At 46.2% G+C, this 25,838-nt stretch overlaps 1 protein-coding gene across 2 annotated transcripts in view; it reads left to right on the top strand.

Moving 5' to 3' along the window:
• The window catches only part of ARK2C (arkadia (RNF111) C-terminal like ring finger ubiquitin ligase 2C), an 85,783-nt gene extending 72,048 nt beyond the window's left edge, over window positions 1–13,735 (top strand). The window contains exons 3-9 of one of the 2 annotated variants that reach the window (XM_053407597.1): window positions 334–369; window positions 1,658–1,783; window positions 3,477–3,606; window positions 6,456–6,560; window positions 7,978–8,073; window positions 10,830–10,936; window positions 12,455–13,735. In XM_053407597.1, the coding sequence (XP_053263572.1) occupies window positions 334–369; window positions 1,658–1,783; window positions 3,477–3,606; window positions 6,456–6,560; window positions 7,978–8,073; window positions 10,830–10,936; window positions 12,455–12,572 (718 nt within the window). In that variant the 3' untranslated portion in view covers window positions 12,573–13,735. The remainder of the gene's footprint in view (window positions 1–333; window positions 370–1,657; window positions 1,784–3,476; window positions 3,607–6,455; window positions 6,561–7,977; window positions 8,074–10,829; window positions 10,937–12,454) is intronic. The other variant, XM_053407598.1, reaches the window with a different exon arrangement.
• Window positions 13,736–25,838: the final 12,103 nt, after the last annotated feature.

Consider the following 25,838-nt stretch of genomic DNA (forward strand, 5'->3'; position numbering starts at 1 on the left):
TGGGGTATGTGCCTCACATTGGGAACCACGGCTCTAGAGTGTCCCCGCTTTCATGAGCTTTGAGGAGGCATCTGCTTGGCCAACCTTGAAACCACTGTCTCACTCGCTTACCTGGACCTTCTGTGTAAGCAATTCATATGTATTGCAGCCTCCCCAACCTTCAGATGTTGTCAGACTACAACTCCAGCATCCCCAGCCAGCATGGCACAATGGTCAGGGTTGCCAGATGCTGTAGTCCAGAACGTTGGGAAGACACTAGCTTGGGAAAAGCAGTCATTAACACTTTGTCCAATCTGTGAATACACTCTATTGACTCGAATGCTTTGTCTGCAGGTCACCATTAAGCTCTGTGCAGGCAACTGATCCAGGGTGAGTGAAGATGCGTGTGCATGCACGTGTGCATGTGTGAGTTGGTGAGGTGGGCGAGGAAGTGTGACTAAATCTGCAGGCACAGCCCTGTTTGCATTCAGTATACTCAGAACATCAGAAGACATGGACCAGCCATGCATTTTGCCTTCTGCTGTTTATTCAGAAACTCACTGCAAGCTCAGTTAATTGTATAGCATCCCACTGTGCTTTGAATATAGGCTTGTGCATGCTTGACAGCCCTCCATTTCACAGGGTTCCTGAGCGCATGGTCAGAGCCAGTGTTCACACCATTGGGTTTGTTTTCACAGGCTGAATGTGTGTAGCTCACGAACGATGGGGAAAGGCAATAGCTCAATAGCAGTGTATGCTTATCATGCAGAAGATCACATGTTCAATTCTGGGCATCTCCAGTTATTTATTTATTTTAAATCCAGAAGCATATCTCTCTCTCCCCTGCCGCCCCCCACCCCCGGAGAGTCATTGCCAGTCAGAACAGACCAACCTTCACCAACTGTGCTCTAGTTGTTATTGAAACCCATCTCCCATCACCCTGACCAGCCTGGTCAAATTGTAGTCCAAGAGCACCCAGTTGAGGAAGGCTAGAGGGCTAGACAATACAGTCATGCCTCATGTTTCGTTTGCTTCAGGTTGCGCATTTTCAGGTTGCATCCCACAGCAACCTGGAAGTACTAGAAAGGGTTACTTCTGGGTTTTGCCGCTCGCGCATGCGCAGAAGCAGCGAAAAGCAACCTGCGCATGCGCAGACACGGGGTGCATTCTTTTCAGGTTGTGAATGGGCCTCCGGAACGGATCCCGTTCGCAACCAGAGGTACCACCATACTGGACAAGGGAGGCAAGAACGTAAGAATAGCCTGCTGGATCAGCCCAATGGCTCAACTAGTCCAGCATCTTGTTCTCACAGTGGCCAATCAGATGCCTGTGGGAAGCCTGAAAACAGGACCCAAACATTTCCCCTCCTGCAGCTTCTGGCAACTGATATGCAGAAGCACACAGTCTAGATGAAGAGCATAGCCATCATTGCTAGTAGCCATCAATAGCCTTTTCCATGTATTTGCCATGGCCATAATTGCCTCCCATGGGAGCAAATTCCATGTTTTGACCTAGCTGCTTCCTATGACCCTAATCCCCCAACCCCGTGCATTCACGGACCCTGAATCAGTTGTCTGAACAGGGTTATCAGTGTTGCTTTGGATGCAGGATCCAGAACCTTGAGGGTGGGTGTCAAACACGAGCCTCTTTCGTTCACCTTTCTTCCTCAACCCTGCAGGCGGACTCAGGAGCGTATCTCTGTCCAACCTCATCGGTTACATCCAAGCTTCGAATTTGGCCATCAACTGCAGACTCCTCAACCCATGGGCCCCCAGCCCCGATATTTAGCGGAAGGAACAGACTGGTAAGTCATTCCTTGCTTGCAACAACAGGGGTGAAATAGAAATCTTGTGATACCAGTTCCCATGAGGAATGGTTGAAGGAGCCAGGCAAGTGTATAACATGGAGAATGGAAGACTAACAGGAAACATGATGGCAATGTTCAAACATTTGAAGGGTGTCATGCAGACAGTAGTTTAGTGGCAAATTCAGAAGTGCAGGATCCCTTAATGAGAGTCACACAACAACACCCCCTCACAGTCACACCCCCTTCTACGATCATGCAACCTTCTAAGATCCAGTGCTTTACCAACTGCACTGGCTCCCGGTGGAGTACAGGGTCAGGTTTAAGGTGCTGGTTTTGACCTTTAAAGCCCTATGTGGCCTAGGACCCTCGTACCTACGGGACCGCCTCTCCTGGTATGCCCCACGGAGGACCTTAAGGTCCACAAATGACAACATTTTGGAGGTCCCAAGTCGCAAGGTGGTTAGATTGGTCTCAACTAGGGCCAGGGCATACATTGGCATACATAAATAAAGTCCTCTTTTCTTTCGGTATATCTTGGCTTAAAATACCTAGTAAGAAGGCTTCTGGTTTTTTTGCAGACGTTATTTTCAACATTTTCTTCAATTCATTATATATCATTTCCCAATAGGCTTTTACCTTTTTACAATCCCACCACATACGATAGAACGTAACTTCTGTTTCACATCTCCAACACTCTTTCTTTCCATTTTTATACATTTTTGCCAGTTTAACCGGTGATAGATACCATCTATACATCATTTTCATATAGTTCTCTCTCAGCTTCTTTTTTTCTTTCTTTTTTCTTTTCTGCCCTACCAGTCCCAATGGGCATCAGACAGCGCTGGGAGGGAGAGGAGAGAGAGGAGGGAAAGATTATTGGCACACCTTTTACACTAATTTGAGCTTGTTTTGCACAGGATCTCAGAGTCCTTTCCACATATAGGACCATATGCGGATTCTGTGGAAAAGGCCAACAAGCAGAGAAGTTTGATGTTCAGTGCAGAATATCAACATCCTGTTTTAATTTACGTATTTTCCACTCCATAAGAGTGCACCTAACCATAAGAGTGCACCTAGTTTTTAGAGGAGGAAAGGGGGAAAGCTCCATTTTGGGGGGATCAGCTCACAGTTCTGCAGCTTCTTTAGGAAAGGAAAGGGAGCCATTTCTACCATTTCCACACAGATAATCTAATCAGCCAGTCACATGTCGCTGGGGAAACAAACAGCCTCCGTCTGCAGAACATTCAACAATGGAGGCCTGGGCAAAGGGGCGGGGCCAGAAAGGGAGCCAGCGATCAACCACACATTCGCTCCATAAGACGCACAGACATTTTCCCTTACTTTTTAGGAGGGAAAAGGTGCGTCTTATGGAGCGAAAAATACGGTAACAATCACACCCTACTTTTTACATTTAATTGGCTGTGCTGTTTTCTCCTTCTCTTGACCACCGGTGCTTCGAAACTCCACAGGGTTAATGTATATACCAACCAAACTCTGAACTATTTGGATGAGTCACCATGCCTCCGGGCTCATGTTCCTTCTATCCGGTGAAAGATATAAAAACAGCATTAGCCATTGGGTTTGAACTCAAAGTGTATGTGTGTTGGGAAGGGGGTGGCGGAATCGGAGACTTTTTATAAAAAAGGTTGCACAACTCCTGAAAGCGATTCGTATTTCTGCACCCTTCCAGGGATCTCAGCGTCGATGCTGGCCTAACTCACAACCAGTTCCAGGTCAGGCCAGTTCCACAACATTATCAGCATTACTTAGCGACACAACGAATGCAGCATTTCCCCCGGAACACGTCCTCAACGCAGATGGTAAGCGAAGCGGGAGTTGCTGGGGGCCAGCTTGAAGCCTGGCGTAGATTAACAGCATGGTAACCAGAACCTGGTGATGGAGCACATTCTCTGCGTGCAGAAAGCCCCAAATACTATCCCTAGCATTTCCAGCTCAAGTGTGCTGGTCCTGAGGGTTAACCGTGCGGTGAGGTCCGAGTCTAGTCCAAGGTCGAGGGTGCGGTATGGAGGCTGTCCGTCAAAGCTGAAGCGGGGTCCAAGGCAGGGAGTCGGATGAGGTCAGGAACTCTGGCAGAAGAGCAGGACAGGGTTCAGGCAGGAACAGGCTACCAACAATGTAGTTCCCGCAACCTGGGACTGGGCTGGCTGGCTTTTATCTGCCCCGAGGCATAGGGCGGCCCCGGTTCACAGGTGACTCGCCTCTCCTGGCCTGGAAGCGAGCACTCCTCCTGCAGGAACTTAGTTCCCTCCGCCTCTCTGCCCTGAGCCTCTGCAGCTCAGGAGAGGCTGGAGGGTTACCGGACCCAGAGGCAACCTCCTTTTCCCCTGACGGGGCTGAGAGTGGAGCACTTGCAGACAATGGGTCCTCTATCCCCTCAGGAGCCAGAGCAGACTCAGCTGATGCCTGCACCTGAGGGTCCAGCACAGGTGAGGACCCTTCAGGCTCAGGCCCCAGCCCCGGCTCAGCTGGTTCTGGAGGCGGGGACTCCTGTGCAGGCTGGGATTCCTCAGGTTCAGCCTCCGAGTCCAAATCCCAGGCCATCACATCATGGCTCATTTGATCCTTGAGAGCCATCGCCAGTCAGCTTAGGCGATACCAGCCTATAAGGGCCAGTGGTCTGACTCTGCGTAAGGGCGCTTAATGAGTTCTTAATCTGTTCTTGGACTGCTTGAATGAATGATGCTTCCCAGCTTCGAAATACAAAACTCGGCAGCTCATAGGGCTAGCATCTGAATGTTCTTACCCAGCTCAGATTTCTGCCTCTCTCCTGCCCAAACCCCCACTTTCCTCTCACCCAATCTTCTCTTTTTGCTGCTTTGGTAAGAGTGTTGGGATGGCAGGAGATACTACCTCTGTGAGCAGCCTGGCATGCAAGATTGGGCTGCTCACAACGCTCACCTCTGAGTTCTTCTCTGGCTCAGATTTTAATCTGTGCTGGAGAAGCACTGTATTTTGCGCTCTATAAGACGCACTTGACCATAAGACGCACCTAGTTTTAGAGGAGGAGAACAAGGGAAAAAAATTCTCTCCCTCTCTGCTTAGCGCCTCTCCAGCAAAGCGGGAGGAGAAACGGAAGGGGCTCTGTTTCTCCTCCCGCTTCACTGAAGGAGCACTCCTCAGCTTTCCCTCTCTGTGCAGCGCCCCTTCAGCGAAGCGGCAGGAGAAACGGAGCCCCTTCCATTTCTCCTCCCGCTTCGCTGAAGGGGTGCTGCGCAGAGAGGGAAAGCTGCGCAGCGCCTCTCCAGTGAAGCGAAGCCAGGAGAGCAAGAGGGATTGGTGCGCACTGATCCCTCTTGCTCTCCTGGCTTCAGCGAAAGCTGCACAGCCTGCATTCGCTTCATAAGATGCACACACATTTCCCCTTACTTTTTAGGAGGGGAAAAGTACGTCTTATAGAACGAAAAATATGGTAGTCAACGTCTCTCTCCTACCCTGCCTCCCTTGTGGGGGTGTCCTGTCCCCTCTTCCCATCTCTGGCACTGGGCATGCACCAATGCTTGGGAACTAAGCTACAGTAGCATTGGGAAACATAGTTTCCACAGTACTACTGACGCATTCCCATGAGGAAAATGTTCCGTGCCTTAAAAACCAGCATATCAGGAAAAAGTCTATGCCAGAACCCTTCTTCCTGACATGTTAGTTTTCTATGCGGAGGTGACAGGAACATTTAATCCATCTGCCATTTGGAGTGGTACAGTCCAGGGATGGTTTTACGACACAATCTGCTGTCTGTGTAGACCGGGCCTGAGTCACTGTCTGGGGGAAGGCAGTCAAAATACAGGCGTCTATCATTCCTGTCAGCTGATTGCTAGTTAGGAGCCGGCACTGTGGGAGGCAATTCTTTCTGAATGGATAATCCGACAGCTTTAACAGAAATAATTGCTACAGCTGGTTGGGTTCTTTTACACAAGTGCTCGAAGAACAACTTGCATCGCTGACTGCAGAATTGTACCCTAATAATCTGAAATGACCAACCTAGACAGCATCTTAAAAAGTAGAGACATCACCTTGCCAACAAAGGTCCGTATAGTAAAAGCTATGGTTTTCCCAGTAGTGATGTATGGAAGTGAGAGCTGGACCATAAAGAAGGCTGATCGCCAAAGAATTGATGCTTTTGAATTATGGTGCTGGAGGAGACTCTTGAGAGTCCCATGGACTGCAAGAAGATCAAACCTATCCATTCTTAAGGAAATCAGCCCTGAGTGCTCACTGGAAGGACAGATCCTGAAGCTGAGGCTCCAATACTTTGGCCACCTCATGAGAAGAGAAGACTCCCTGGAAAAGACCCTGATGTTGGGAAAGATTGAGGGCACAAGGAGAAGGGGATGACAGAGGACGAGATGGTGGGACAGTGTTCTCAAAGCTACCAACATGAGTTTGACCAACTGTGGGAGGCAGTGGAAGACAGGAGTGCCTGGCGTGCTCTGGTCCATGGGGTCACGAAGAGTCGGACACGACTAAACGACTAAACAACAACAACAACAATCTGAAATAATGTTGGGTGATCCAATCTAGCAGATAATCTTCCTTTGAATTAACCCTTTTCAAAGGCTATTAAGTCTTATTTTGAATACTACTACTACTAACAAACTCTTACTTACTTACTTACTTACTTACTTACTTACTTATTTTGCACAATGCCTCACAGGTTGTTCATGAAATTAGAAACTACCCATATCCTCAGCTTCAGCTACTTGCTCTTCAGGGACTGAATCCAAACAGACACACGTCCGCTGTGAGGGAAAGTTACGAAGTAAGTGCTCCCAGCTTGAATGAGCTTCTGGACCTTTCCCCCTGCAGGTTCTGTATCCATTTATTCATTCAGCCACTATGGCTTTACTCTCATGTAACAGTAAGCCATAAACTGGGCCGGCCCTATGATGAAGCAGAGTGAGGCAGCTGCCTCAGGTGACAGACGCTGGGGTGTGGGGAATGGCCAGAGCTGTGAGTCCCCCATGGCTGCCCTGTACCCTCTATATTAGCCCGCTGCCCTCAAGTAAAGCGGAAAACGTGTCCTTTCACCCGCATTGGAGTAAAATTCAACTCCCAGTCCAATTAGCTTCTGTATGTGCTTTCAGGCTTGGGCGCCATTTTTTCCTTTGCCTCAGGCAGCAAAATGTTTTGAGCAGGCCCTGCCAATAAATGACGGCTTATTGCAAATGATTCGTATGCTGATGTGCACTGCTGAATCACATCCGTCCCCCTCTTTCCTGTGTCATGCTGGGAAGACACAAGTCAGAGTTAGGTGCAAATCAGCACTTGTGATTTGCTTGCTCAAAACAAGCCACAGGCAGAAGCTCAGGTTTGTTCTTGAGTTATCTCTCCTGGTTTGGATTTTTGGGGGGTCGAATGCCAAAGTGGGCATGATCAAAGTACAGAAGTGGGCATAGGGAGAACTGCCACTCTTAACAGCTGCCTTTCCGAAGGCTTTGCAGCCAGCTATTCTACACTATTTTGGAAAGTATTAGTAACTGGTTATTAAGTTTGGTTTTTGAAAAGCTTTAAAAATTAAATGGGCAATTTGAGGGGGAGTTTGGAGAGCCCCTCCCTCACAGTATCACAGGGTCAGTCAAGAATAATAATAATATAATATTAATAATAATTTATTATTTATACCCCACCCATCTGACTGGATTTCCCCAGCCATTCTGGGCGGCTTCCAACAGAATATTAAAATACAATAGTCTATTAAACATTAAAAGCTTCCCTAAACAGGGCTGCCTTCGGATGTATAGAGAGAGAGAGAGAGAAGGGGAGGGAGGGAGGGACAGGGGAGAGAGAAAGATTTGGAGGGGCTTTGGGGCAATAAAACCTTCTTGGCATTACAGTGTCACAGCAAGGGATCTAGAAGAGCAGTCAGTATTACACACACACACACACACACACACACACACACACACACACACCTGATGCAAAAAATATTGAGTGAGATAAGGCCAATTGTTTAACTTCATATCAGTCAAACTTCCTGTATATTCCCCTTTTGAAAGTCATTTTATTTCCTGTGACTTTAAAAATAAACCCGATTAAAAGAAAACCTTCTTTGGACCAGTAAGGGACAGGGGAAAGGTGGAGAGATGAAGACTCTTGGTCTGCCGTCTCAGATGGCTAACAGGTGGCTATTTGAAAGGTCTCCTGCTCATTCCATTCTCTTTCCTTCCTCTTTTTAGGAGCTTTTGCAACTGGAAGACAGGCTGGGCAGTGTGAACAGGGGGGCCGTCCAGAACACCATTGAACGGTTCACTTTCCCACACAAATACAAGAAGGTAAGAGTTGGGAGAACATCTCATCCTACCAGAATTGACACTTAGGCACTGACCATTCTTGGAGGCTTTGACCAAACTGCGGGAAGTAGTGGAGGACAGAGGTGCCTGGTGTGCTCTGATCCATGGGGTCACGAAGAGTCGGACACGACTAAACGACTAAACAACAACAAATTCTTGGAGGCAAGGCTGATGCTGGCTACAACTTTTTAAATTGCAAAAGTAGATGAAATTTGCAGGCATAACAGCCACCTTACCATCACTGGATTAAGCTTGACAAATCATAGGCAGATAACAACCAGGTTGTTGTTTTTTCATACAGGGCATCTTCAAAAATTGATTATTATTTTTTAAAAAGACAATCAACAAGTCTTTAACTTTTCATATTAAGAATGAATGAACAGGTGTGGATGCAACACAATCTTTGCCCTCTATGAATTTGCCTTAACTCAGTGGCTACCACATCTTGTGGAAAGGGTGTAAAAACAAGTGCTGCCAAACGGTTTCACGCTGGATGACGCTGAATTCTAATATTCTGAAGGAAAGAGACTAAAATGTATTTTTCTGCCTACTTTATCTGTATCATCTATTTGTTCTGCGTGTTCATATGTACAAATCTGGGCTGCTTGGAAAGGAATAATAATAGTAGTAGTAGCAGTAGTAGTAGTAATGGCAATAATTTATTTTAAGTATTCCCATAAACTCCTGCACTGACTGGTATTTTGTTATGAGCAATGGGTCTTAATGGAGGCCTCAGCTTCCGAGAGAACCGGTGATGTCTTTGACATGTTACCTGTGTATGACCTTAAAACTCTTTGCTCCAGGTGACAGGTTGCGACACACACATCCATCAAGCTCTCTTTCCCACAGGGACAGGCGGAGTGCTAACTAGATTCAGCAACCATAGAGTTTTCAACAGGGCAGGTTTCCCTAAACTGAATGTGCCCAGTGAGGGCATTGGTTAAGCCATGCATCCCCAATCTTTGGTCCTCCAGATGTTTTGGACTACAATTCCCACCATCCCTGACCACTGGTCCTGTTAGCTAGGGATCATGGGAGTTGTAGGCCAAAACATCTGGAGGGCCACAGGTTGGGGAGGCCTGGGTTAAGTTAAACTTCAGCTCCTAAGTATCGCCTGCAATGGAGTTCCTACAAATAATACCCACTCTAATTTAGCGGTGCCATGCCCCATGGAGGTGGAAACAAAAATTCCCCAATTCCCAGCATATAAGGTGCCTTCTGCATTGGATGGGAAGGTCTCACTGCTGGAGGCAGACTCTTCTCCTCCCCTTCACGCTGGTAACTCATCCCTGCTTCTAATAGACTTATCTGTTCCCTCCGTGATTAACCGATCAAAGAATGGAACTCAGGATAACACCCCCCTGGATAAATCGTTGCCCCTTCACCCCTCCATGCCGGACTTGGAATCAACATACATCGAAGACCATCCACGACCTGAGATGGTAGTGGCCACTCCAAGTCAGGCTTCTCCACCAAAAATCCAACAATTACGTGAGGAAGACACTACGGTGTCGAGAGTCACCACAGAGTGGAGTGAAGACCCAGCAGGACATATAAATCAAATGATCACAAGTGTATCGGTTAGATCCCCAAAGAGGACGGCTCCAGTGGACTTGGCAGGAGCCTCTTCAGAGCCTAGTTGGGCCCGACAGCTAAAAATGCCAAATATTATCTCTACTCACCAGGATGCTAACTCTCTTCTGCCCCCCCAAAATTCTGGCCCTCGCGATTTGATCGTGCCACAACCGGCTCGCACTAGAGCAAAAGACTCACCACAACCGGCGCGCACCAGAGCAAAAGACTCACCACACCAGGACGACAACTTTCAGCAAAGGAAAATAACGGACTTTTTTAAGGGAGCGTCCTTGACGCATAAGAGCCCCCCACAAGAATTTAAATGACGGTTAGCCGGACAACCCAGAAAACCACCAATATCGATCCTCTGTTGGAACATCGCTGGCTGGTGTAGGAAAAAATGTGACCCAGAATTCCAGTCGTATATCAACTCGTTTCATATCATTCTATTGCAAGAAACTTGGGAGGAGGGTGAAATTGTCATAAACGGATTCGACCTACTATCCCTTCCAGCTTGCCCCTCCCAGAAAGGAGGACGGCCGAAAGGTGGTCTAGTAATTGGTATCTCACTGAAGCTGCATTTCAAATTTTCATTAGTTTTGACTGCTCCCCCTTATGCTTTATCCGGGTTGATGTGGGGGGGGGGAAGTATCACTGCAAATCTCCAATGTCTACCTCCCGCCAGGGGGTTCGTCCCTTGAACTGCATGATAGATGGGAAATATTTGAAGATCATTTAGTATCATGCCGAGTCAAATATTCCAATAGCCAATCCTTAATTGGTGGTGACTTTAATGCACGTATAGCAGCAAATTGGGTCGATTTAACTAAAGCTAAATGGTGGACTGCTCCATGCCTTGACAATTATGATTTGAGACATGCCTTAGGGAGAGCCTCAAAAGACTCTAAAGTAAACGAGGCTGGAGTACTTCTTTACCAAATGGCTATTCGCTTAAACCTAGTACCCCCGAATGGTTGCTGCCCTCCTGATATGCCGGGGGAGTATACCCACCTAGGCATAAAATCAAACAGTGTACTAGATTACCTTTTAGCCTCGAGTGACCTGGGTTAAGCTCTTTGTCATCTAAATCCCTACCCGCTCCTGAAGGCCTTTAGGCGGCCATCTTGTGTAATGCTGTGATCTTTCCTTGACCTTCTTGACAGAGGAGACCGCAGGAAATCAAAGCAGTAAAGGAAGATGGGGAGGAGTCGGACACCGATGAGAAATGCACAATCTGTCTCTCGATGCTGGAAGATGGAGAGGATGTGAGGTATAACTATTCTCCAAAGGGATTCTGAGTGAAATCTTTCTTATGTTCCTTCTCCATCCACCTCACCCCACCTCAGAGTTTCTTCACTTTCATTCTTTGCTTGCTGGTCTGGGTTTCTATCGCAAACTCCCCCTCCACCACACAGATATATATTGGCTCTGAGCAAATTAAGACGTTGGTCCTCATGAACTAAACAGCCAGAGGTTTGTAACTGCTGATGGGGTTGTCTAAGGTCTTACAGCACCCCAGGGCTTCTCTCTCATCTGAAGGCAGCCCTGTTTAGGGAAGCTTTTAATGTTTAATAGGTTATTGTATTTTAGTGTTCTGTTGGAAGCCGCCCAGAGTGGCTGGGGAAACCCAGCCAGATGGGCGGGGTATAAATAATAATAATAATAATAATTAATAATAATAATTATACCTCTAAGAACCACCTGCCTCCAATTCTGTATCCATTTTGAGCAGGGCGGGTTCCAGGTTTAAAGGAATGGGATTTGTCTTGCATCAGTGGGCACCTGGCTACCTTACCAGGCGACAGGAACAAGTGCTGGAGAGCTGCCATTTTCATTTTCCACAATTCCCCTGGACACATCACGCCTATGCATTGTGGGGAAATCAAACGGTAGTCCTTGACTAGAGCACCAGTTTCAAGGAGGGGAACGTGGGTGGCGCTGTGGTCTAAACCACTGAGCCTCTTGGGCTTGCTGATCAGAAGGTCGGCGGTTCGAATCCCTGTGATGGGGTGAGCTCCAGTTGCTCTGTCCCAGCTCCTGCCAACCTAGCAGTTCGAAAGCATGCCAGTGCAAGTAGATAAATAGGTACCACTGCGGCGGGAAGCTAAACAGCGTTTCCGTGAGCTGCTCTGGTTTCCGTCACGGTGTTCCATTGCACCAGAAGCGGTTTAGTCCTGTTGGCCACATGACCCGGAAAGCTGTCTGTGGACAAACGCCGGCTCCCTCAGCCCGAAAGAGAGATGAGCACCACAACCCCATAGTCGCCTTTGACTGGACTTAAGCGTCCAGGGGTCCTTTAAAGGTAAAGGGGCCCCTGACCATTAGGTCCAGTCATGGCCGACTGGGGTTGCAGCGCTCATCTCGCTTTATTGGCCGAGGGAGCCGGTGTACAGCTTCCGGGTCATGTGGTCAGCATGACTAAGCCACTTCTGGCGAACCAGAGCAGCACACGGCAACGCCGTTTACCTTCCCGCCAGAGCGGTACCTATTTATCTACTTGCACTTTGACGTGCTTTCGAACTGCTAGGTTGGCAGGAGCAGGGACTGAGCAACGGGAGCTCACCCCATCGCGGGGATTCGAACTGCCAACCTTCTGATCGGCAAGTCCTAGGCTCAGTGGTTTAACCCACAGCGCCACCAGCGTCCTTTAAGGAGGAGCTTAGGGCAGGCATCAGCAGTGGGCCTCAGCCATTGTGCTGAGGCCCCAGCCGTTGCAAAAAGGTCCTGCCTGATAGTGCCAGGCTCAGTCTCGACCTCTTGCCCAGATAACAAACCTTCTGTTTTCCAGGCGTTTACCTTGTATGCATCTGTTTCACCAAGTGTGTGTGGACCAGTGGCTCGCGACCAGCAAGAAATGCCCTATCTGCCGAGTGGACATTGAAACACAGCTCGGGTCTGACAGCTGAGAGGAGAACCACCTCCGGGGATGTGTCCTCTTTTCCTTTCCTTTTCTTGGTCCTTCCTGGGGCGTCGCAGCCCCTTTGCAGCAAACGTTTTGCCTTTCTGAGCCATTTGATTTTGTGTGTGTGTGTGAGGAAAGCCTGCAAGCACATTCGCAGATTATTTTTAAAAAATTTAAATTAAATTAATTTTTAAAAAGAAGAAGAGGAAGATGAAAATGAGGAAGACAGAAAAGATGATGATGATGATGAAGAAGAAGAAGAAGAGTTGGTGGTTTATAATATCTAGAGGTAGGAGGAGATCCGGGCCACCTTGTTGACTGCGAAGCATGGGTATACGCAGCTAGAAAGCCGGCGGGAAGAGTTGGTTGTGGGAAGGATGGTACATAATGTTCCTAGTTATGGCCTCTCAATCCTGCTTCTCAAAAGGATTGTATATAATATACCTCTTGAATAAGTAGAAACACATTAGGGGTTCTTTAGCTATTTCTATGGATGGCTTCCAGAGCATGTACGCTTAAAGAAATGTCGTCTTTTGATGCCCTGTCATCTTGTGGTGGGTCTGTTGCTATTAACCTAATCTGCACCAAACATCGCATTGGGGGCTTTTGTTATCTTTTCGTTTTTCCATAAGGTTCCTTACTTTGGTGCCTGGCTGAAACATTATTGGGGGTTGGGAGGGAATGGGGAGACACAAAGACACAAGAGTAAAGTTCTTTTCTTGCTTGGGTGAAAACAGGAAGGAAAAAGAATCCTGTTTACGCTGGAAAAAAACAAAAGAAATATATATATATTTCTTTTCCCTTAGCAGCATTTGACTCGGGAAAAGATTGCGGTGAGGTAGGAAATTAAAGAAAATGAGGGAAAGTGGAAATTGGAAGGAAATTTGGGGGTTGGGAGAAAAGAGCGGGAAACTGTCTTTCCTGCTTATCTGCTGGTGCTGGACATGATACTTAGGGCACAAGCCCAGGATGAATTTCGCTTCCGTCTACTGGATCTGAACGATGGGTCTCCCAAGGAAGGATTAGAACATCTCTCCACAAGCCTCAGGCTCAGCCTACTTCTCCTTCAGAAAAATACATATTATTAATTTGACACTCTCCCTTTTGGAGCAATGGAACCATTTTCTGCCTCTTTTAAAAACAACATGGCAGCCATTTGATTGTCAGTAGGCAATTTGCTTTTGGGGAGCAGTGACAAGGTGACTTTTAACCCTGGAGGGCTCCTTGGGCTCTATATCTTGTGACTGGTAGGAGGAAGCGATCTTCATCTGGTCTTGTGCATGAGTTGGATAGATGGTTTAAGCTCCTAGTTTTGCTAGTAGAATACACTGTCTTTGGTAACTGGTCGGGGTGAGTCTGAAAGGCCACAGGAAATAGATTCTGCCATCTCTTGGCAACACAATAAGCACAAGCCCTGCTCTTCAAAGCATGGAGAACGGGGCCTAAAGACCACATCTTGCCTGTTCTACCTTAAATTCTTGCACAAAAGCTACATGGGAAGTTTCTCATCAAATCCCATAGAACTCTTCCAGAAATATTCCCCCACCTCGCTCTCTCAGGATCCCAGAGACTGAAGGAATGGCAGGGGCTGACTGAGCAAAATCTTCCACTTTTCTTCCAGATCTTTGCGCTGTCTACCGTGTGTGTGTGTGTGTGTGTGTGTGTGTGTGTGTGTGTGTGTGTTTAGAGAGGTTTTAGCACTCAAGACAAACCCTGCATTACTGATTTTTCAAGTGCTACAAATTAAGTAAAGGGGAGGGGAGAAATTCAGTCCAAATTTACATGGTGAAAGCCCTTTTGATACATGGAATATTTTGAACATGGACAACATTTCAGGTTCCTGGAAAACATTAGAATGATGCTCTGGTCTTGGGAGGCAAATGTGTGATTGCCAAAGCAAATACTGTATGTCTGCATGTGCATATATAGTTATTCTGTTCTGAAACTGGTTTTCAGGCTGTCAACTGCATAATATGTAATGTAGCTAAGTTGGGCAGTCTCCACTGAAGGAGCATTCCACATCCTTAGCAGAACGGGGAATGATGTGTGCAATCTGCTGTTCAGGAAGAAGAATGAGGGTCAGAACGAATTCAGCCTTTCCTGATCTCTTTTTCTCACCAAGCAGCTGACCAGCGGAATGACAGCTTCCTTTACAAAACTTTCACCACACAGCAGAGGAGCCAACACTTTATTTTATGTTATTTTTTTAATATAATTTTTATTAACAAACCAATCAAATCACATGAATTCCAAATTACAATGCCAAATTTTTTAATTTTTGTTGGGGGTACCCATGCTTCGAGCTCTGAAAGGGATCCAAACATCTCTCTTGCTGCTGCTTTAATATTCACAGTTCTGTCCGGATAATATTCACAGTTCTGTCCAATCTTCATGTGCTCAGTTATGCGTGATGGGGCTGTCCTGGGCCCCCAAGTTGGCGCCCCGCAGGCCCACATACTGCAAACACTCGCTTGGTTTTTGACCTGTATATTTAAACTGGTCTCAAACTGGTCTAAAACAGAAGGCCATGCCCCACTGGTAAAATTACTTTTGCATGCCTGTTCAATATTCTTTGTAGGAGAGTCCTCAGCCCATGCACTCATGACAGTGGTTCCTGTGGGCTCCTTGAGCGGGGACCATAGCTGTCAACTTTTCCTTTTTCTTGCGAGGAATCCTATTCAGAATAAGGGAATTTCCCTTAAAAAAAGGAAAACGTTGACAGCTATGGAGGGGACCATCATAGGTATTTTATGTCCTTCCAATTTAGGCCTGAACCCAGGATGGGCTATAGCACAAAACATACAGAACAAGTGAATATCATTAAAAAAAACATTTCAATATAGATTAAAAAATAATAATAATGCGAAAACAACATTATGAAAACTGGTCCTTTGAATCAGGCAGCTTACTTGAGGGTTCAGAAATGAGAGAGGCTGACGGCCCGGTTCATAAGCTCATTTTTGTGTGCTATTTTTACTACGTTGCATTTTTCTCATCCGCTGACCTTTACAGAAAAAGCTAGCTGTAGAGTGATCTTTTCTTCCCGCTTGGCCAGAAGCATCAGTATTTTAAAAGGCTTGCTAGATGCCCAATTCATTCAGGATGAAAACAGCCTCCTGGACCGGTTTGCAAAAGTACAAATATATATATACTGCATATATGAATGAAACTCCCCACCTCCCAAGAAAGAAAGAAAGAAAGAAAGAAAGAAAGAAAGAAAGAAAGAGAAAAAGCTTGAGATGCTTTCTAACTGTGAGTGGGTGGAAACAAAGAGATTGGAATCCTGAGCAGCTGTTCCTGGGAAAAACTTGGCTGTGAATGAGCCATTTGTCCATGCAGCCTTTAAATCTGAAAAGGATGGTTGGACTGCAACATTTAATCGATTAATCAGTCAGATTAATCAGTCAAAGGTGTTTGATCAGATTAAAAGTTGCAGCTTCATTAATGGAGCACCCGACGACGATGATTGCCACTTAATTATTTAATTATTCATTTGAATCATTTCTACAGAAATTGGGAGTAGCAGGGACCACCTTAGATTAGGTTCATCCTTCCCAAAGCTGCTTCTACTGCCTACTGTGACAAGTGAGGGGAAAGCATAAACTTTTGATAAAAGCGGCATGGTTTTATTTGCAGACAATTTTTTTTTTGCAGATTGCAATGATAAATGAATTGATTAAGTCGTCTAAAACTCACATGGTGATTAAACCAATTTTGCTTTTATTGGGTGACAACCCAGAAACAACAATGATAATTTAATCCTCCCCTGAAAACGTAAAGTTCAATTCAAGAGTACAATTTTTGCAGTGATAAATATTTCAACCCCTTGTCACAAGAGGCAGTGATTTAAGCGGAGGCTCGCGCCCTCTCTGTCTTTTGCCTGGCAATCCTCTGGAGAATCAAAAGAAACAAGCGTGATCCCACTTGCCTTTATACATTTTTAATACTCTGAGGCAACAAAGGAAAAATAACAAGCTCCCCCTGTGCACATTTTTCTATTACCAAAAGGACTTCTATACAAGTGGGGTCCCACAAATGTTTGCAGAAACATTTGCTCTCAATTCAGACCTTCTTGCCATTTTGCCCCCGTCCCTTCGTAACAACCACACATTGCCTCTTCTGTCTTTAGCTCCTATGTGCTGGTGCCTTTTTTTGAGCAGTTAGAATAGACTTATTCTGTGACCTCACAGCAGCTCAGCCAATGGCTAAGAATGGCTTGCAGGTAACTGCCAAATTATGTTTAATCCCTCAGGTCTTATTGCTGGTATTTGTTCCTGACAGGGTTTTTTGTTTTTTTTTAAAAGGGTGTCTTGTAGAACTACTATTTCCCAGAAAAACTTCACATTCTCTCTTTAAATATATATATATATATATATATATATATATAGATAGATAGATAGATAGATGATAGATAGATAGATAGTTTTATTAGCATTCCTCCAACAATAGTAAGGGCCCTCAGCCCAAAATGCCAAGCAGGGACTAAGGATGAATGAAAAGTATAAATGTGGGCATGGAAACGCTTCTCCATCATGGGTTCTTCTTCCTTTCCTTGGAAAGGGTGAGGCGGTGGGATGTAATATTTGCGCACACTTTCTCTCTATCTTAGCTTCTTTCCCCATTGGAACAAGTGAGGAAAGCTCTTGCAGTGGATTCAGAGACAGTGATTGGCTGATGTGAGTCCCCAAACTCATGGCTGCCCAATGCTGAGTTTCACCCTCTTTGCTACTTCTGTCTGGCCATGCTATTTAGAGAAGAAGCTCATCGCAGTTGCCTAGCAAGACCCAGAAGTGCTCCTTCAACAGAACCCAGAGGGGAAGGAACTGAGGCACAAAACCAGCAGAGCAAGCCAGACTTGGGCCCTGTTCCAGAGAGCCCATTCATTTGGTTCTGCTATCTGTGATTGACACCTGCATCCAATCCAAGTTCTACTCCTGCTGAGAGGAGTAGATCTGAGTTAGTCACGTCCATTAATGTAAATGGATCTGTTTTGAATAGAAATGGCATTGGGTTTTAGCCAATGCTAACCCTACTCAGAGTCGACCCATTGATGTTACTCGACATGACTCACGTAGGAAGCTAAATAGCTTAGTCGGTAGAGCATAAGGATCTTAATCTCAGGGCTGTGGGTTCAAACCCCACATTGGGCTAAAAGATTCCTGCATTTCAGGGAGTTGAACCAGATGACTCTATAGTTATATTATTCTAACAGGTCTTCTTCTCTGAGTAGAATTTAGTTGCATGCACCCCATAGCGTACCACCAAACTTTGACCAAAAACAGCATTGTCCGTTCTGGAAAACAAAGTTGATCCCAAGATGCGAGTGAGAATGCATTGCAGGGCATTGAACTAGATGAGACTTTGGGTCCCTTCTATGATTCTATGAATGGTTTTCTTAACCAGACATGTCTGCTTAAATGAAGGGGCTGTGTTCAGTGATGCAACTCTGCCAGTTCCAGGAACTTCTGTGCACATAACAAAACTTCCTCTCCCTTTGTGCCCTCAAAAACAGCTCTGGAGGATTGGGGGACCCTCCGAAGTATTTTCAGGGGCCCACAGGGAGACGAGGAAATGAAATTCTTGTTGCACAGAGGAACCCTGCTGGTGTGACATTGCAGACAACCCTATGATCCCTCAAATATCACTGTCTTGTTTTGTGTGAACAGTGGAAGAGATTGCTCAGTGGCAGCCAGAGGAGGCCAAGTTTGGAAAGATTCACTTCAGACGATCTTTCTTGTCTTCTGAGGGAAGAACAGGCATCCATTCATTTTCTCTCAAAACAATTAAAAACCCTCTTTGCGAGGAAAAAAATCCAAGGGTCGCTTACTTTTGCCGGAAGGTGGCGCTAGAAATCGGTAGCCATCTTCCAATTTGCTTTGCTAAACTTTAGGGTTGAAGCCCAAAGTCAAGAAGAGTTGAGTGCCTTGGGACTAAAAACAACAAACAAATAGAAAACATTGCCCAACAATATGGCTTGGGCCTACTTCCAGCAGCAGCAGATTATACTGTTAATAGCATTTAATAATCATAGTAATTAATAATAGCAAGCAAAAACAAGAGTGATATGGGATATCGGTAATGGGGCAGGGGTTTTGGTTGTGTCAAGTTCTAAGCAAATGTAGAGAAAAGTTGGCTGAACTTCAACAAAGGGGCAGCTTGCAACATGGTTTTCTTCCAGAGATGGTTCTTGACTTACATAGATGGGCAACCAACAGCTTTTTCCATGACTGACAATGCTGGGTTTGAGCTTCAGAATCTATTTACAACTTTCATCCAGATTCTTTCCAAAAGAGTTGGCATATTTTTATGTCCAGGGTGCTTCCACTCAGAAATGGCACCCACTCCTCCCTATAAACTTCTAAGCACAGGAAGAAGACTTGACCTCAGGGGACCCTAGTTCTTCATTTGTGCTGTGCTATCTGCAATGATCCTGGTTACGCTTGTTCCAGAACGTAGCTGCTCCAGCATCAGTATTTGGCTGGGTTGCCACCTCCCAGGACAGAGGTCTATGAAGAGGTCTACCGAGAAGGAGAGCCGCCATCTTTGTGCTTGTTCTGTTTTCTTCGTGGGACCCATTGGTTTGAAAGTGGCAAGTGTTGATTCCGAGTCCTCCTTGGATTTCCTGTCCAGAGCACTGCTTCTAAGGAAGAAGGCACCCACCACCCCAGTGATTCAGCCCAGTTGGGGGTCTCCCTTGCTTCTGCCTTTTATGGAACAACTATGGAGACCTGCTAGCCCATCTCATTCTGGGGCCTACAAAACTCGTGGGGCTTTATGGAGATCACAGCAAGAATGGAATGAGAATTAGTGTGGCGTTTGGTGCCAATGAAGAGAGGGAGATTTCCTCCCTCAAAGCAAATGCCACCTTCAGAGGAGAAGTTTTCCTAAGGGTTAAATGCCCTCTGCCAGCTGCAATCCCAGTAATTAACACCAACACCCCCCCAACTGATGCTATTTGCATTCTTCAAAACCTGCAGTTAGATGCATTTGATGTCGCACCTAGTTTGACCCTTTGTGTCTTGCAGAAAGTGCTTAGAACTTGACATAGCCAAACTCTTACTTGGGAAATATTTTTAATGGGGAGGAAAAGGGGCTCTTTTTTAGCCCTGTCTGAAAAGCAACCATTCTTTGTGGAGGAAGCAAGGGCTTCCAATCCAAGTGCTTAAAAGCCTATGCGAAAGTATTAATATATATACATACATACGTACATATATATATATATATATTACATTATTTGCCTAATGAGTAATAAGCACAGTTTAAAAAAAAATGGTGAAGCAAAGCACCAAACCCTCATTGGTTTTTTTTTAAAAAAATATTATTATTATTATTATTATTTGGAGTGAATGGGTGAGGGACGGCGACTTGTACAAGCGAATGCATGTGAACCGCCAGAACTGCATTAGATGACGTTCAGTGGCTTTGCAGTTAAACGTCTTGTGCGAATGAGGACATTGAATGACCTTTCAAAAAGAAATCTCTAGAAACACACACAAAAAACACATCGATAGTTTACAGGGTTTTGTGAGTTTAAATGCCTTATATTTAACAATCATAATTTATGACTAACTTGTAGATATTGTGGGTTCTTATTTAATTATTTTTATAGTTGGGTTGTTTGTTCTTTTGCATTTTTAATTATAATTTATTTATTTAGAAATGGATACTAATTTTTTTAATTGCTCCTCTATTACCTCATAATATTTTTTTGGCATAATTTCTGGGAATGGAATGCTTTGCATGCGTCGGTACTTTCAAAGAATAATAATTTTTAAAAAATAAATGATAAAATGGGTGGGGCACATTTATCGTTTCAAAAACAAGAACAAAAAAAATATATTCAGGGTGTGTGATGACAAACTGTATTACTTGTGGTGCTGTTACCTTGGAGACATTCCATACAAAAAAAAAATGCAAAACTTTGATTCTGTATGCTGTGACATAGTGGAAAATCTGCAATATAGTGGCCGTGTTTTAGCACACACAAACACACATACACACATTTAAAACATATATAGATATATAAATATATAGATATATATGAATATTATTTGCACTCATGATCAAATTGCGATGATCCACTCGCTCCTGCCTTTTTGTGTGTGTGTGTGTGTGTTGAGGGAAAATTGCCACTCTCAAAAACCAAACAGAAGGAATGTCTCCCTTTTCTGAAAGCTTTGGGTGACATGCCAAAAAAGGGATCTTCCTTCCCTTGGGGATTTATGCAGAAACAAAGCATGCCCATGAGAGCTGATCCACGTACGACGGTGGCTGGGTGTACATTTGGCCATGGGGAACTGTGGCACTAGAGAGAGCAAGCCCTGGGCTCTGCACCACCCAGCCCTCGCCATGCTCAAAGTCCTTTGTGGAAACTCTGCTCTAGTTTCAGCTACGCTTGCCTTGCCTTTTTGGCTACCTGACCAGGCCTTGCCAGTGTGATCCTCCAGCTATATAAAAGGGGTGTGGATATCACACAAGCAAGGCTTACTCATGTAAAGGCTGCCCACTAAAGGTTCGCCATGTGGTTGGAAAGGGTGTGTCTGAGCTGCATCCCAGTCCCACCCACCCAGATCATGTGCGAACCAGTCTCAAATCTCCCAAACATTACAAGCAAACCCTAGGCTGGTGCATCTTAAGGAAAGAATCATCTGGAGAGGTGCTTCATCCCAGCTGGAGAGATGTGCTAGTCCCCGATATCTTAGCAGGTAAATTCCTTGGAGCAACGACGATCGCTTAATACACAGTACCTGCATCACCATTGGTGATGGTAAGTCCAGAAGGTCTCTTCATGATTGCCATTGCGTGCATGTTCAGAGATAACCAGCAACAGTTTCCCATGTGTATTCCAACCTCGTACGCTCCAAGGGACCCACACAAGATCGTGGACCTGGAAAAGTGCTTGTTCAGCCACGGTGCCCCCAAAAATTCACATTTTGGGGTGCCGTGTGAGATCACAGACCCACAAAACAGTTTTTGGAGGGAAGAGGGAGAGATCTTGGCCCAAAATCTCATGAGAGCATGGTGCCCCAATGGCTGCGGTGCCCTCATGGGGAAAAAAAGAAATGTCCTGGTTTTTCCGGGGCACTTGGTGGGTATGTAACTTGTCTGCTGAAAGTGGTATCCCCAGTCATGGGATGGGGTGGAAGCAAAATTTGCTTCATGTCTTAAGTGGGGTCACACTCCCTCTTCCAGGTCCTTGCACTGATTTGTACAGTGGTACCTCGGGTTACATATGCTTCAGGTTACATACGCTTCAGGTTACACACTCCGCTAACCTAGAAATAGTGCTTCAGGTTAATAACTTTGCTTCAGGATGAGAACAGAAATCGGGCTCCGGCGGCGCAGCGGCAGCAGGAGGCCCCATTAGCTAAAGTGGTCCTTCAGGTTAAGAACAGTTTCAGGTTAAGTACGGACCTCCAGAACGAATTAAGTACTTAACCCGAGTTACCACTGTACATACATGCAACATGCGTGCAACCTTACTGGAGTAGAACGGTAAGGGCAGGCGTTAATAAGGGAATATTATGATTGACTGTGATTATTGATGGATGACCTCTCCAGGATTTTCCTAACACGCACCAGCTATGGCAACAAGGGAACCTTTGTTTTTGTAAAAAAAAAAAAACCCACCAGGGCAGCACGATCACACAGTTTTTTCCCTTAATGGCAGAAGAAAGTGAATGGATCATCCACTTTTTTTTTTTACTCCTACTGCTGTTCTGTTGTGCTGTGCAACATTTTGCTACATAGACTATTTTATAGGAGAAAGCTAGAAAAAAAATATTTATTATTAATATTAAAGCAATAGTGCATTTTGGGAGGGGGTGGAAATCCAAGAGACATTAGAAATTGTGTAAATGCTTAGATTCACTTTTGGTGGATTTTTTTGTACTTTATTTATAACTAATAAAATGAATTGCATTGCTAACTACTTCCCCGGAATACGCGATGGCATTGTGATTGGGTGGGAAGGGAGCACTGGGTGGGTTGTGGGAGCTGGGTTTGTTAAAGCACTGGGTCTCGGCGTTTCTAGCAGAGTCTGGAACAAACAAACAAGGGACCGAACGACCTTTTCGGGTCAGTGGAGTTTTGAGAAAGTTCTGGGGGTGGCAACTGCAAAAGGGCTGCTGTGGGAGGTTTCGGCATATCACAAAATGGGTGCCATCGGGATATGGCGTAATGCAAAATGGCTGCTGTGGTATAACTGCAACATCCAAAAGAGCAGAAAAAGAGACAGGCACACAAGGTTGGGCTGGTATGCCCCCAACAGGGTCGGATTTAGGTTTGATGAGACCCTAAGCTACTGGGTAAAAGCCTCAGCGCCTAGGGCTTGCCGATTGAAAGGTCGGCAGTTCGAATCCCCGTGGCGGTGTGTGCTCCCGTTGTTCGGTCCCAGCGCCTGCCAACCTAGCAGTTCGAAAGCACCCCCAGGTGCAAGTAGATAAATAGGGACCGCTTACTGGCGGGAAGGTAAACGGCGTTTCCGTGTGCTGCGCTGGCTCGCCAGATGCAGCTTTGTCACGCTGGCCACGTGACCCGGAAGTGTCTCCGGACAGCGCTGGCCCCTGGCCACTTAAGTGAGATGGGCGCACAACCCCAGAGTCTGTCAAGACTGGCCCGTACGAGCAGGGGTACCTTTACCTTTTTAAGCTACTGAAGGTCATGGGGCCCTTTATATGTCCAGCTGTCCTTTATCAACAACAAATTGTCGCTTTTTTGTGTTGAATACATGCTATATGGTCATTTATGGACCTAATAGGTCCCTTCATTGCTGTATGTAGGATTTATATTATTTGTGTTTTTTTAATCTTATATTTTGGAAATGTACATCCAGGTTTGTTTCCTTTATTTTTTGGGGGCCCCCCAAGAGAGTGGGGCCCTAAGCTATAGCTTGTTTAGCTTATATGTAAATCTGGCACTGGCCCCCACCATGAGCCAATGGGAAAAACAGAGAAGAGGCTCTTACAGCAATGAGGAAAAGACTTTTACCTCAGCCACCACCAGAATGGATCACAGATAGAAGCTCTTTGCAGAACTCCTCTCCTCAGAATGGATGGGAAGTGAGTTTCCGATCCTGGCATTGAATGAAATGTGAACATGTTTAAAGGGCGGCTGTGCAAATTTGGAGAGGCCAAACTGCCGGGGAGGAGAAAGGAACCGAGACAGAAGGACAAATGGTGTCCTGTCCACTGTGGATATGTTGGGGAGTTTTTTGGCAAACCGCTGTTGGGGTGAACTGCTGGGAGGGGAACTGGTTTGAGGACAAGCTGTGTGGTAAAGGAGATTCGGTTGAGTTGTGAGGGGAGGTGTGAGGGACTGGGTGAGGCGTAAAGGGAGGAGGGGTGGCCAGGTATGGGAGAAGGAGAGTTGCGGAGGCAGGTGCAGCGAGCAGGGGTGGTAGCCCTGTGTGTGTGTATACATAAGAAGAGCCTGCTGAATCAGGCCAGTGGTCCATTTTGTCCAGCGGATGTTCTCACAGTGGCCTGTGGAAACCAGCGATCAGAACACGAGCACAAGAGCAACTCTCTCCTTCTGCTGTTTCCAGCAAATGGTATTCAGAAGCAATGGTATTCTGCTTCCAACTGAGAAGGTAAAGCACAACCCCTCATGGTCAGCAGCCATTGACAGCTCTCTCCTCAGTATATTTTTCTCCCTTGGGAGGTGATGGACTCTCCTTCCTTGGAGATTTTTGAAGCAGAGGTTGGAGGGCCATCTGTCATTTGAGATTCCTGCATTGCAGGGGGTTCAACTGAATGACCCTTGAGGTCCCTTCCAGCTCTATCATTCTATGGTCACAGTAAGGTAAAGGGACCCCTGGCCATTAGGTCCAGTCATGACTGACTCTGGGGTTGCGGCGCTCATCTCACTTCATTGGCCGAGGGAGCCGGCGTACAGCTTCCGGGTCATATGGCCAGCATGACTAAGCCGCTTCTGGCGAACCAGAGCAGAGCACCGAAATGCCGTTTACCTTCCTGCCGGAGCAGTACCTATTTATCTACTTGCACTGGCGTGCTTTCGAACTGCTAGGTGGGCAGGAGCTAGGACCGAACAACGGGAGCTCACCCCGTCGCGTGGATTCGAACCGCCAACCTTCTGATCAGCATGTCCTAGGCTCTGTGGTTTAACCCACAGCGCCACCCGCGTCCCTACATGGTCACAGTAAGGGGCTGCAAAATCCCTGTTACAAATGTCCAGCTCACATTAAAGGTAAAGGTACCCCGACTGTTACGTCCAGTCGCAGACAACTCTGGGGTTGTGGCACTCATCTCACTTTATTGGCCGAGGGAGCCGGCGTACAGCTTCCAGGTCATGTGGCCAGCATGACAAAGCCGCTTCTGGTGAACCAGAGCAGCACATGGAAATGCCGTTTACCTTCCCACCAGAGCGGTACCTATTTATCTACTTGCACTGGCGTGCTTTCGAACTGCTAGGTGGGCAGGAGCAGGGACCGAACAACGGGAGCTCACCCCGTCACGGGGATTCGAACCGCTGACCTTCTGATCAGCAAGCCCTAGGCTCTGTGGTTTAACCCACAGTGCCACCCGCGTCCCCCAGCTCACATTACCCTGCACAAAATGTAGAGTTTCCAGGGGTCTTTGTGAAGCTTTATTCTGCTAAACTCATTTTAAATCCTGTTGTTTGCAGATATCTCCAAGGAGATGCATTAGTCCCCAAGGAAAAGATGAATAAAAAGAAGAGCCTTAGGGTAACTGGCCTGTCACCGAACTAATCTCGTAGGTACTCTATGGGGCTAAAATACTGTCATTAGGCGAAGGCAAGCGGCAGTTGCGAGAAAAGAAAACAGCAGCAGACCTTTAAAGGACTGCCTCTAAAGTTTTGCAGGCATCACTGGCGTTACGGTGGCAGAACCACGCCTGCCATTCTCAGCTCCTGCAGCCGCACCAATTTAATTTGGGTTTCTGTAGTATGGCATTGACCGAGGAGCGAGCGCGTTAGCAAACGAGGAAGTCACTGCAGCAAACAAGCTCTCCATGCCTGACCAGCTGACAGCTCCCCAGCTCCCTTTGCCAAGAATGCATTCATTTTAGAGAAATATATGTAAATCCTCCCATTGGAAAGGTTCTGCAGGAATCTTATTACGCCTGTAGCGTCAGTTGTTGTAGCAACGGGAACGGGCCTCCGGTGGGGGTGGGGTGTCAAAAGTTGAACGTGGCAGAAAGGGAAAGGAGGATGGAGGCATTTTTGTGTGAGTTGCTTTGGCCAGGGTCTCCTGTTGGGTCTCTGCAAGGAGCCTCAGCTTTGGTATGAA

The sequence above is a fragment of the Podarcis raffonei genome, chromosome 11 (genome assembly GCF_027172205.1).
Source record: "Podarcis raffonei isolate rPodRaf1 chromosome 11, rPodRaf1.pri, whole genome shotgun sequence".
NCBI lineage: Eukaryota > Metazoa > Chordata > Lepidosauria > Squamata > Lacertidae > Podarcis > Podarcis raffonei.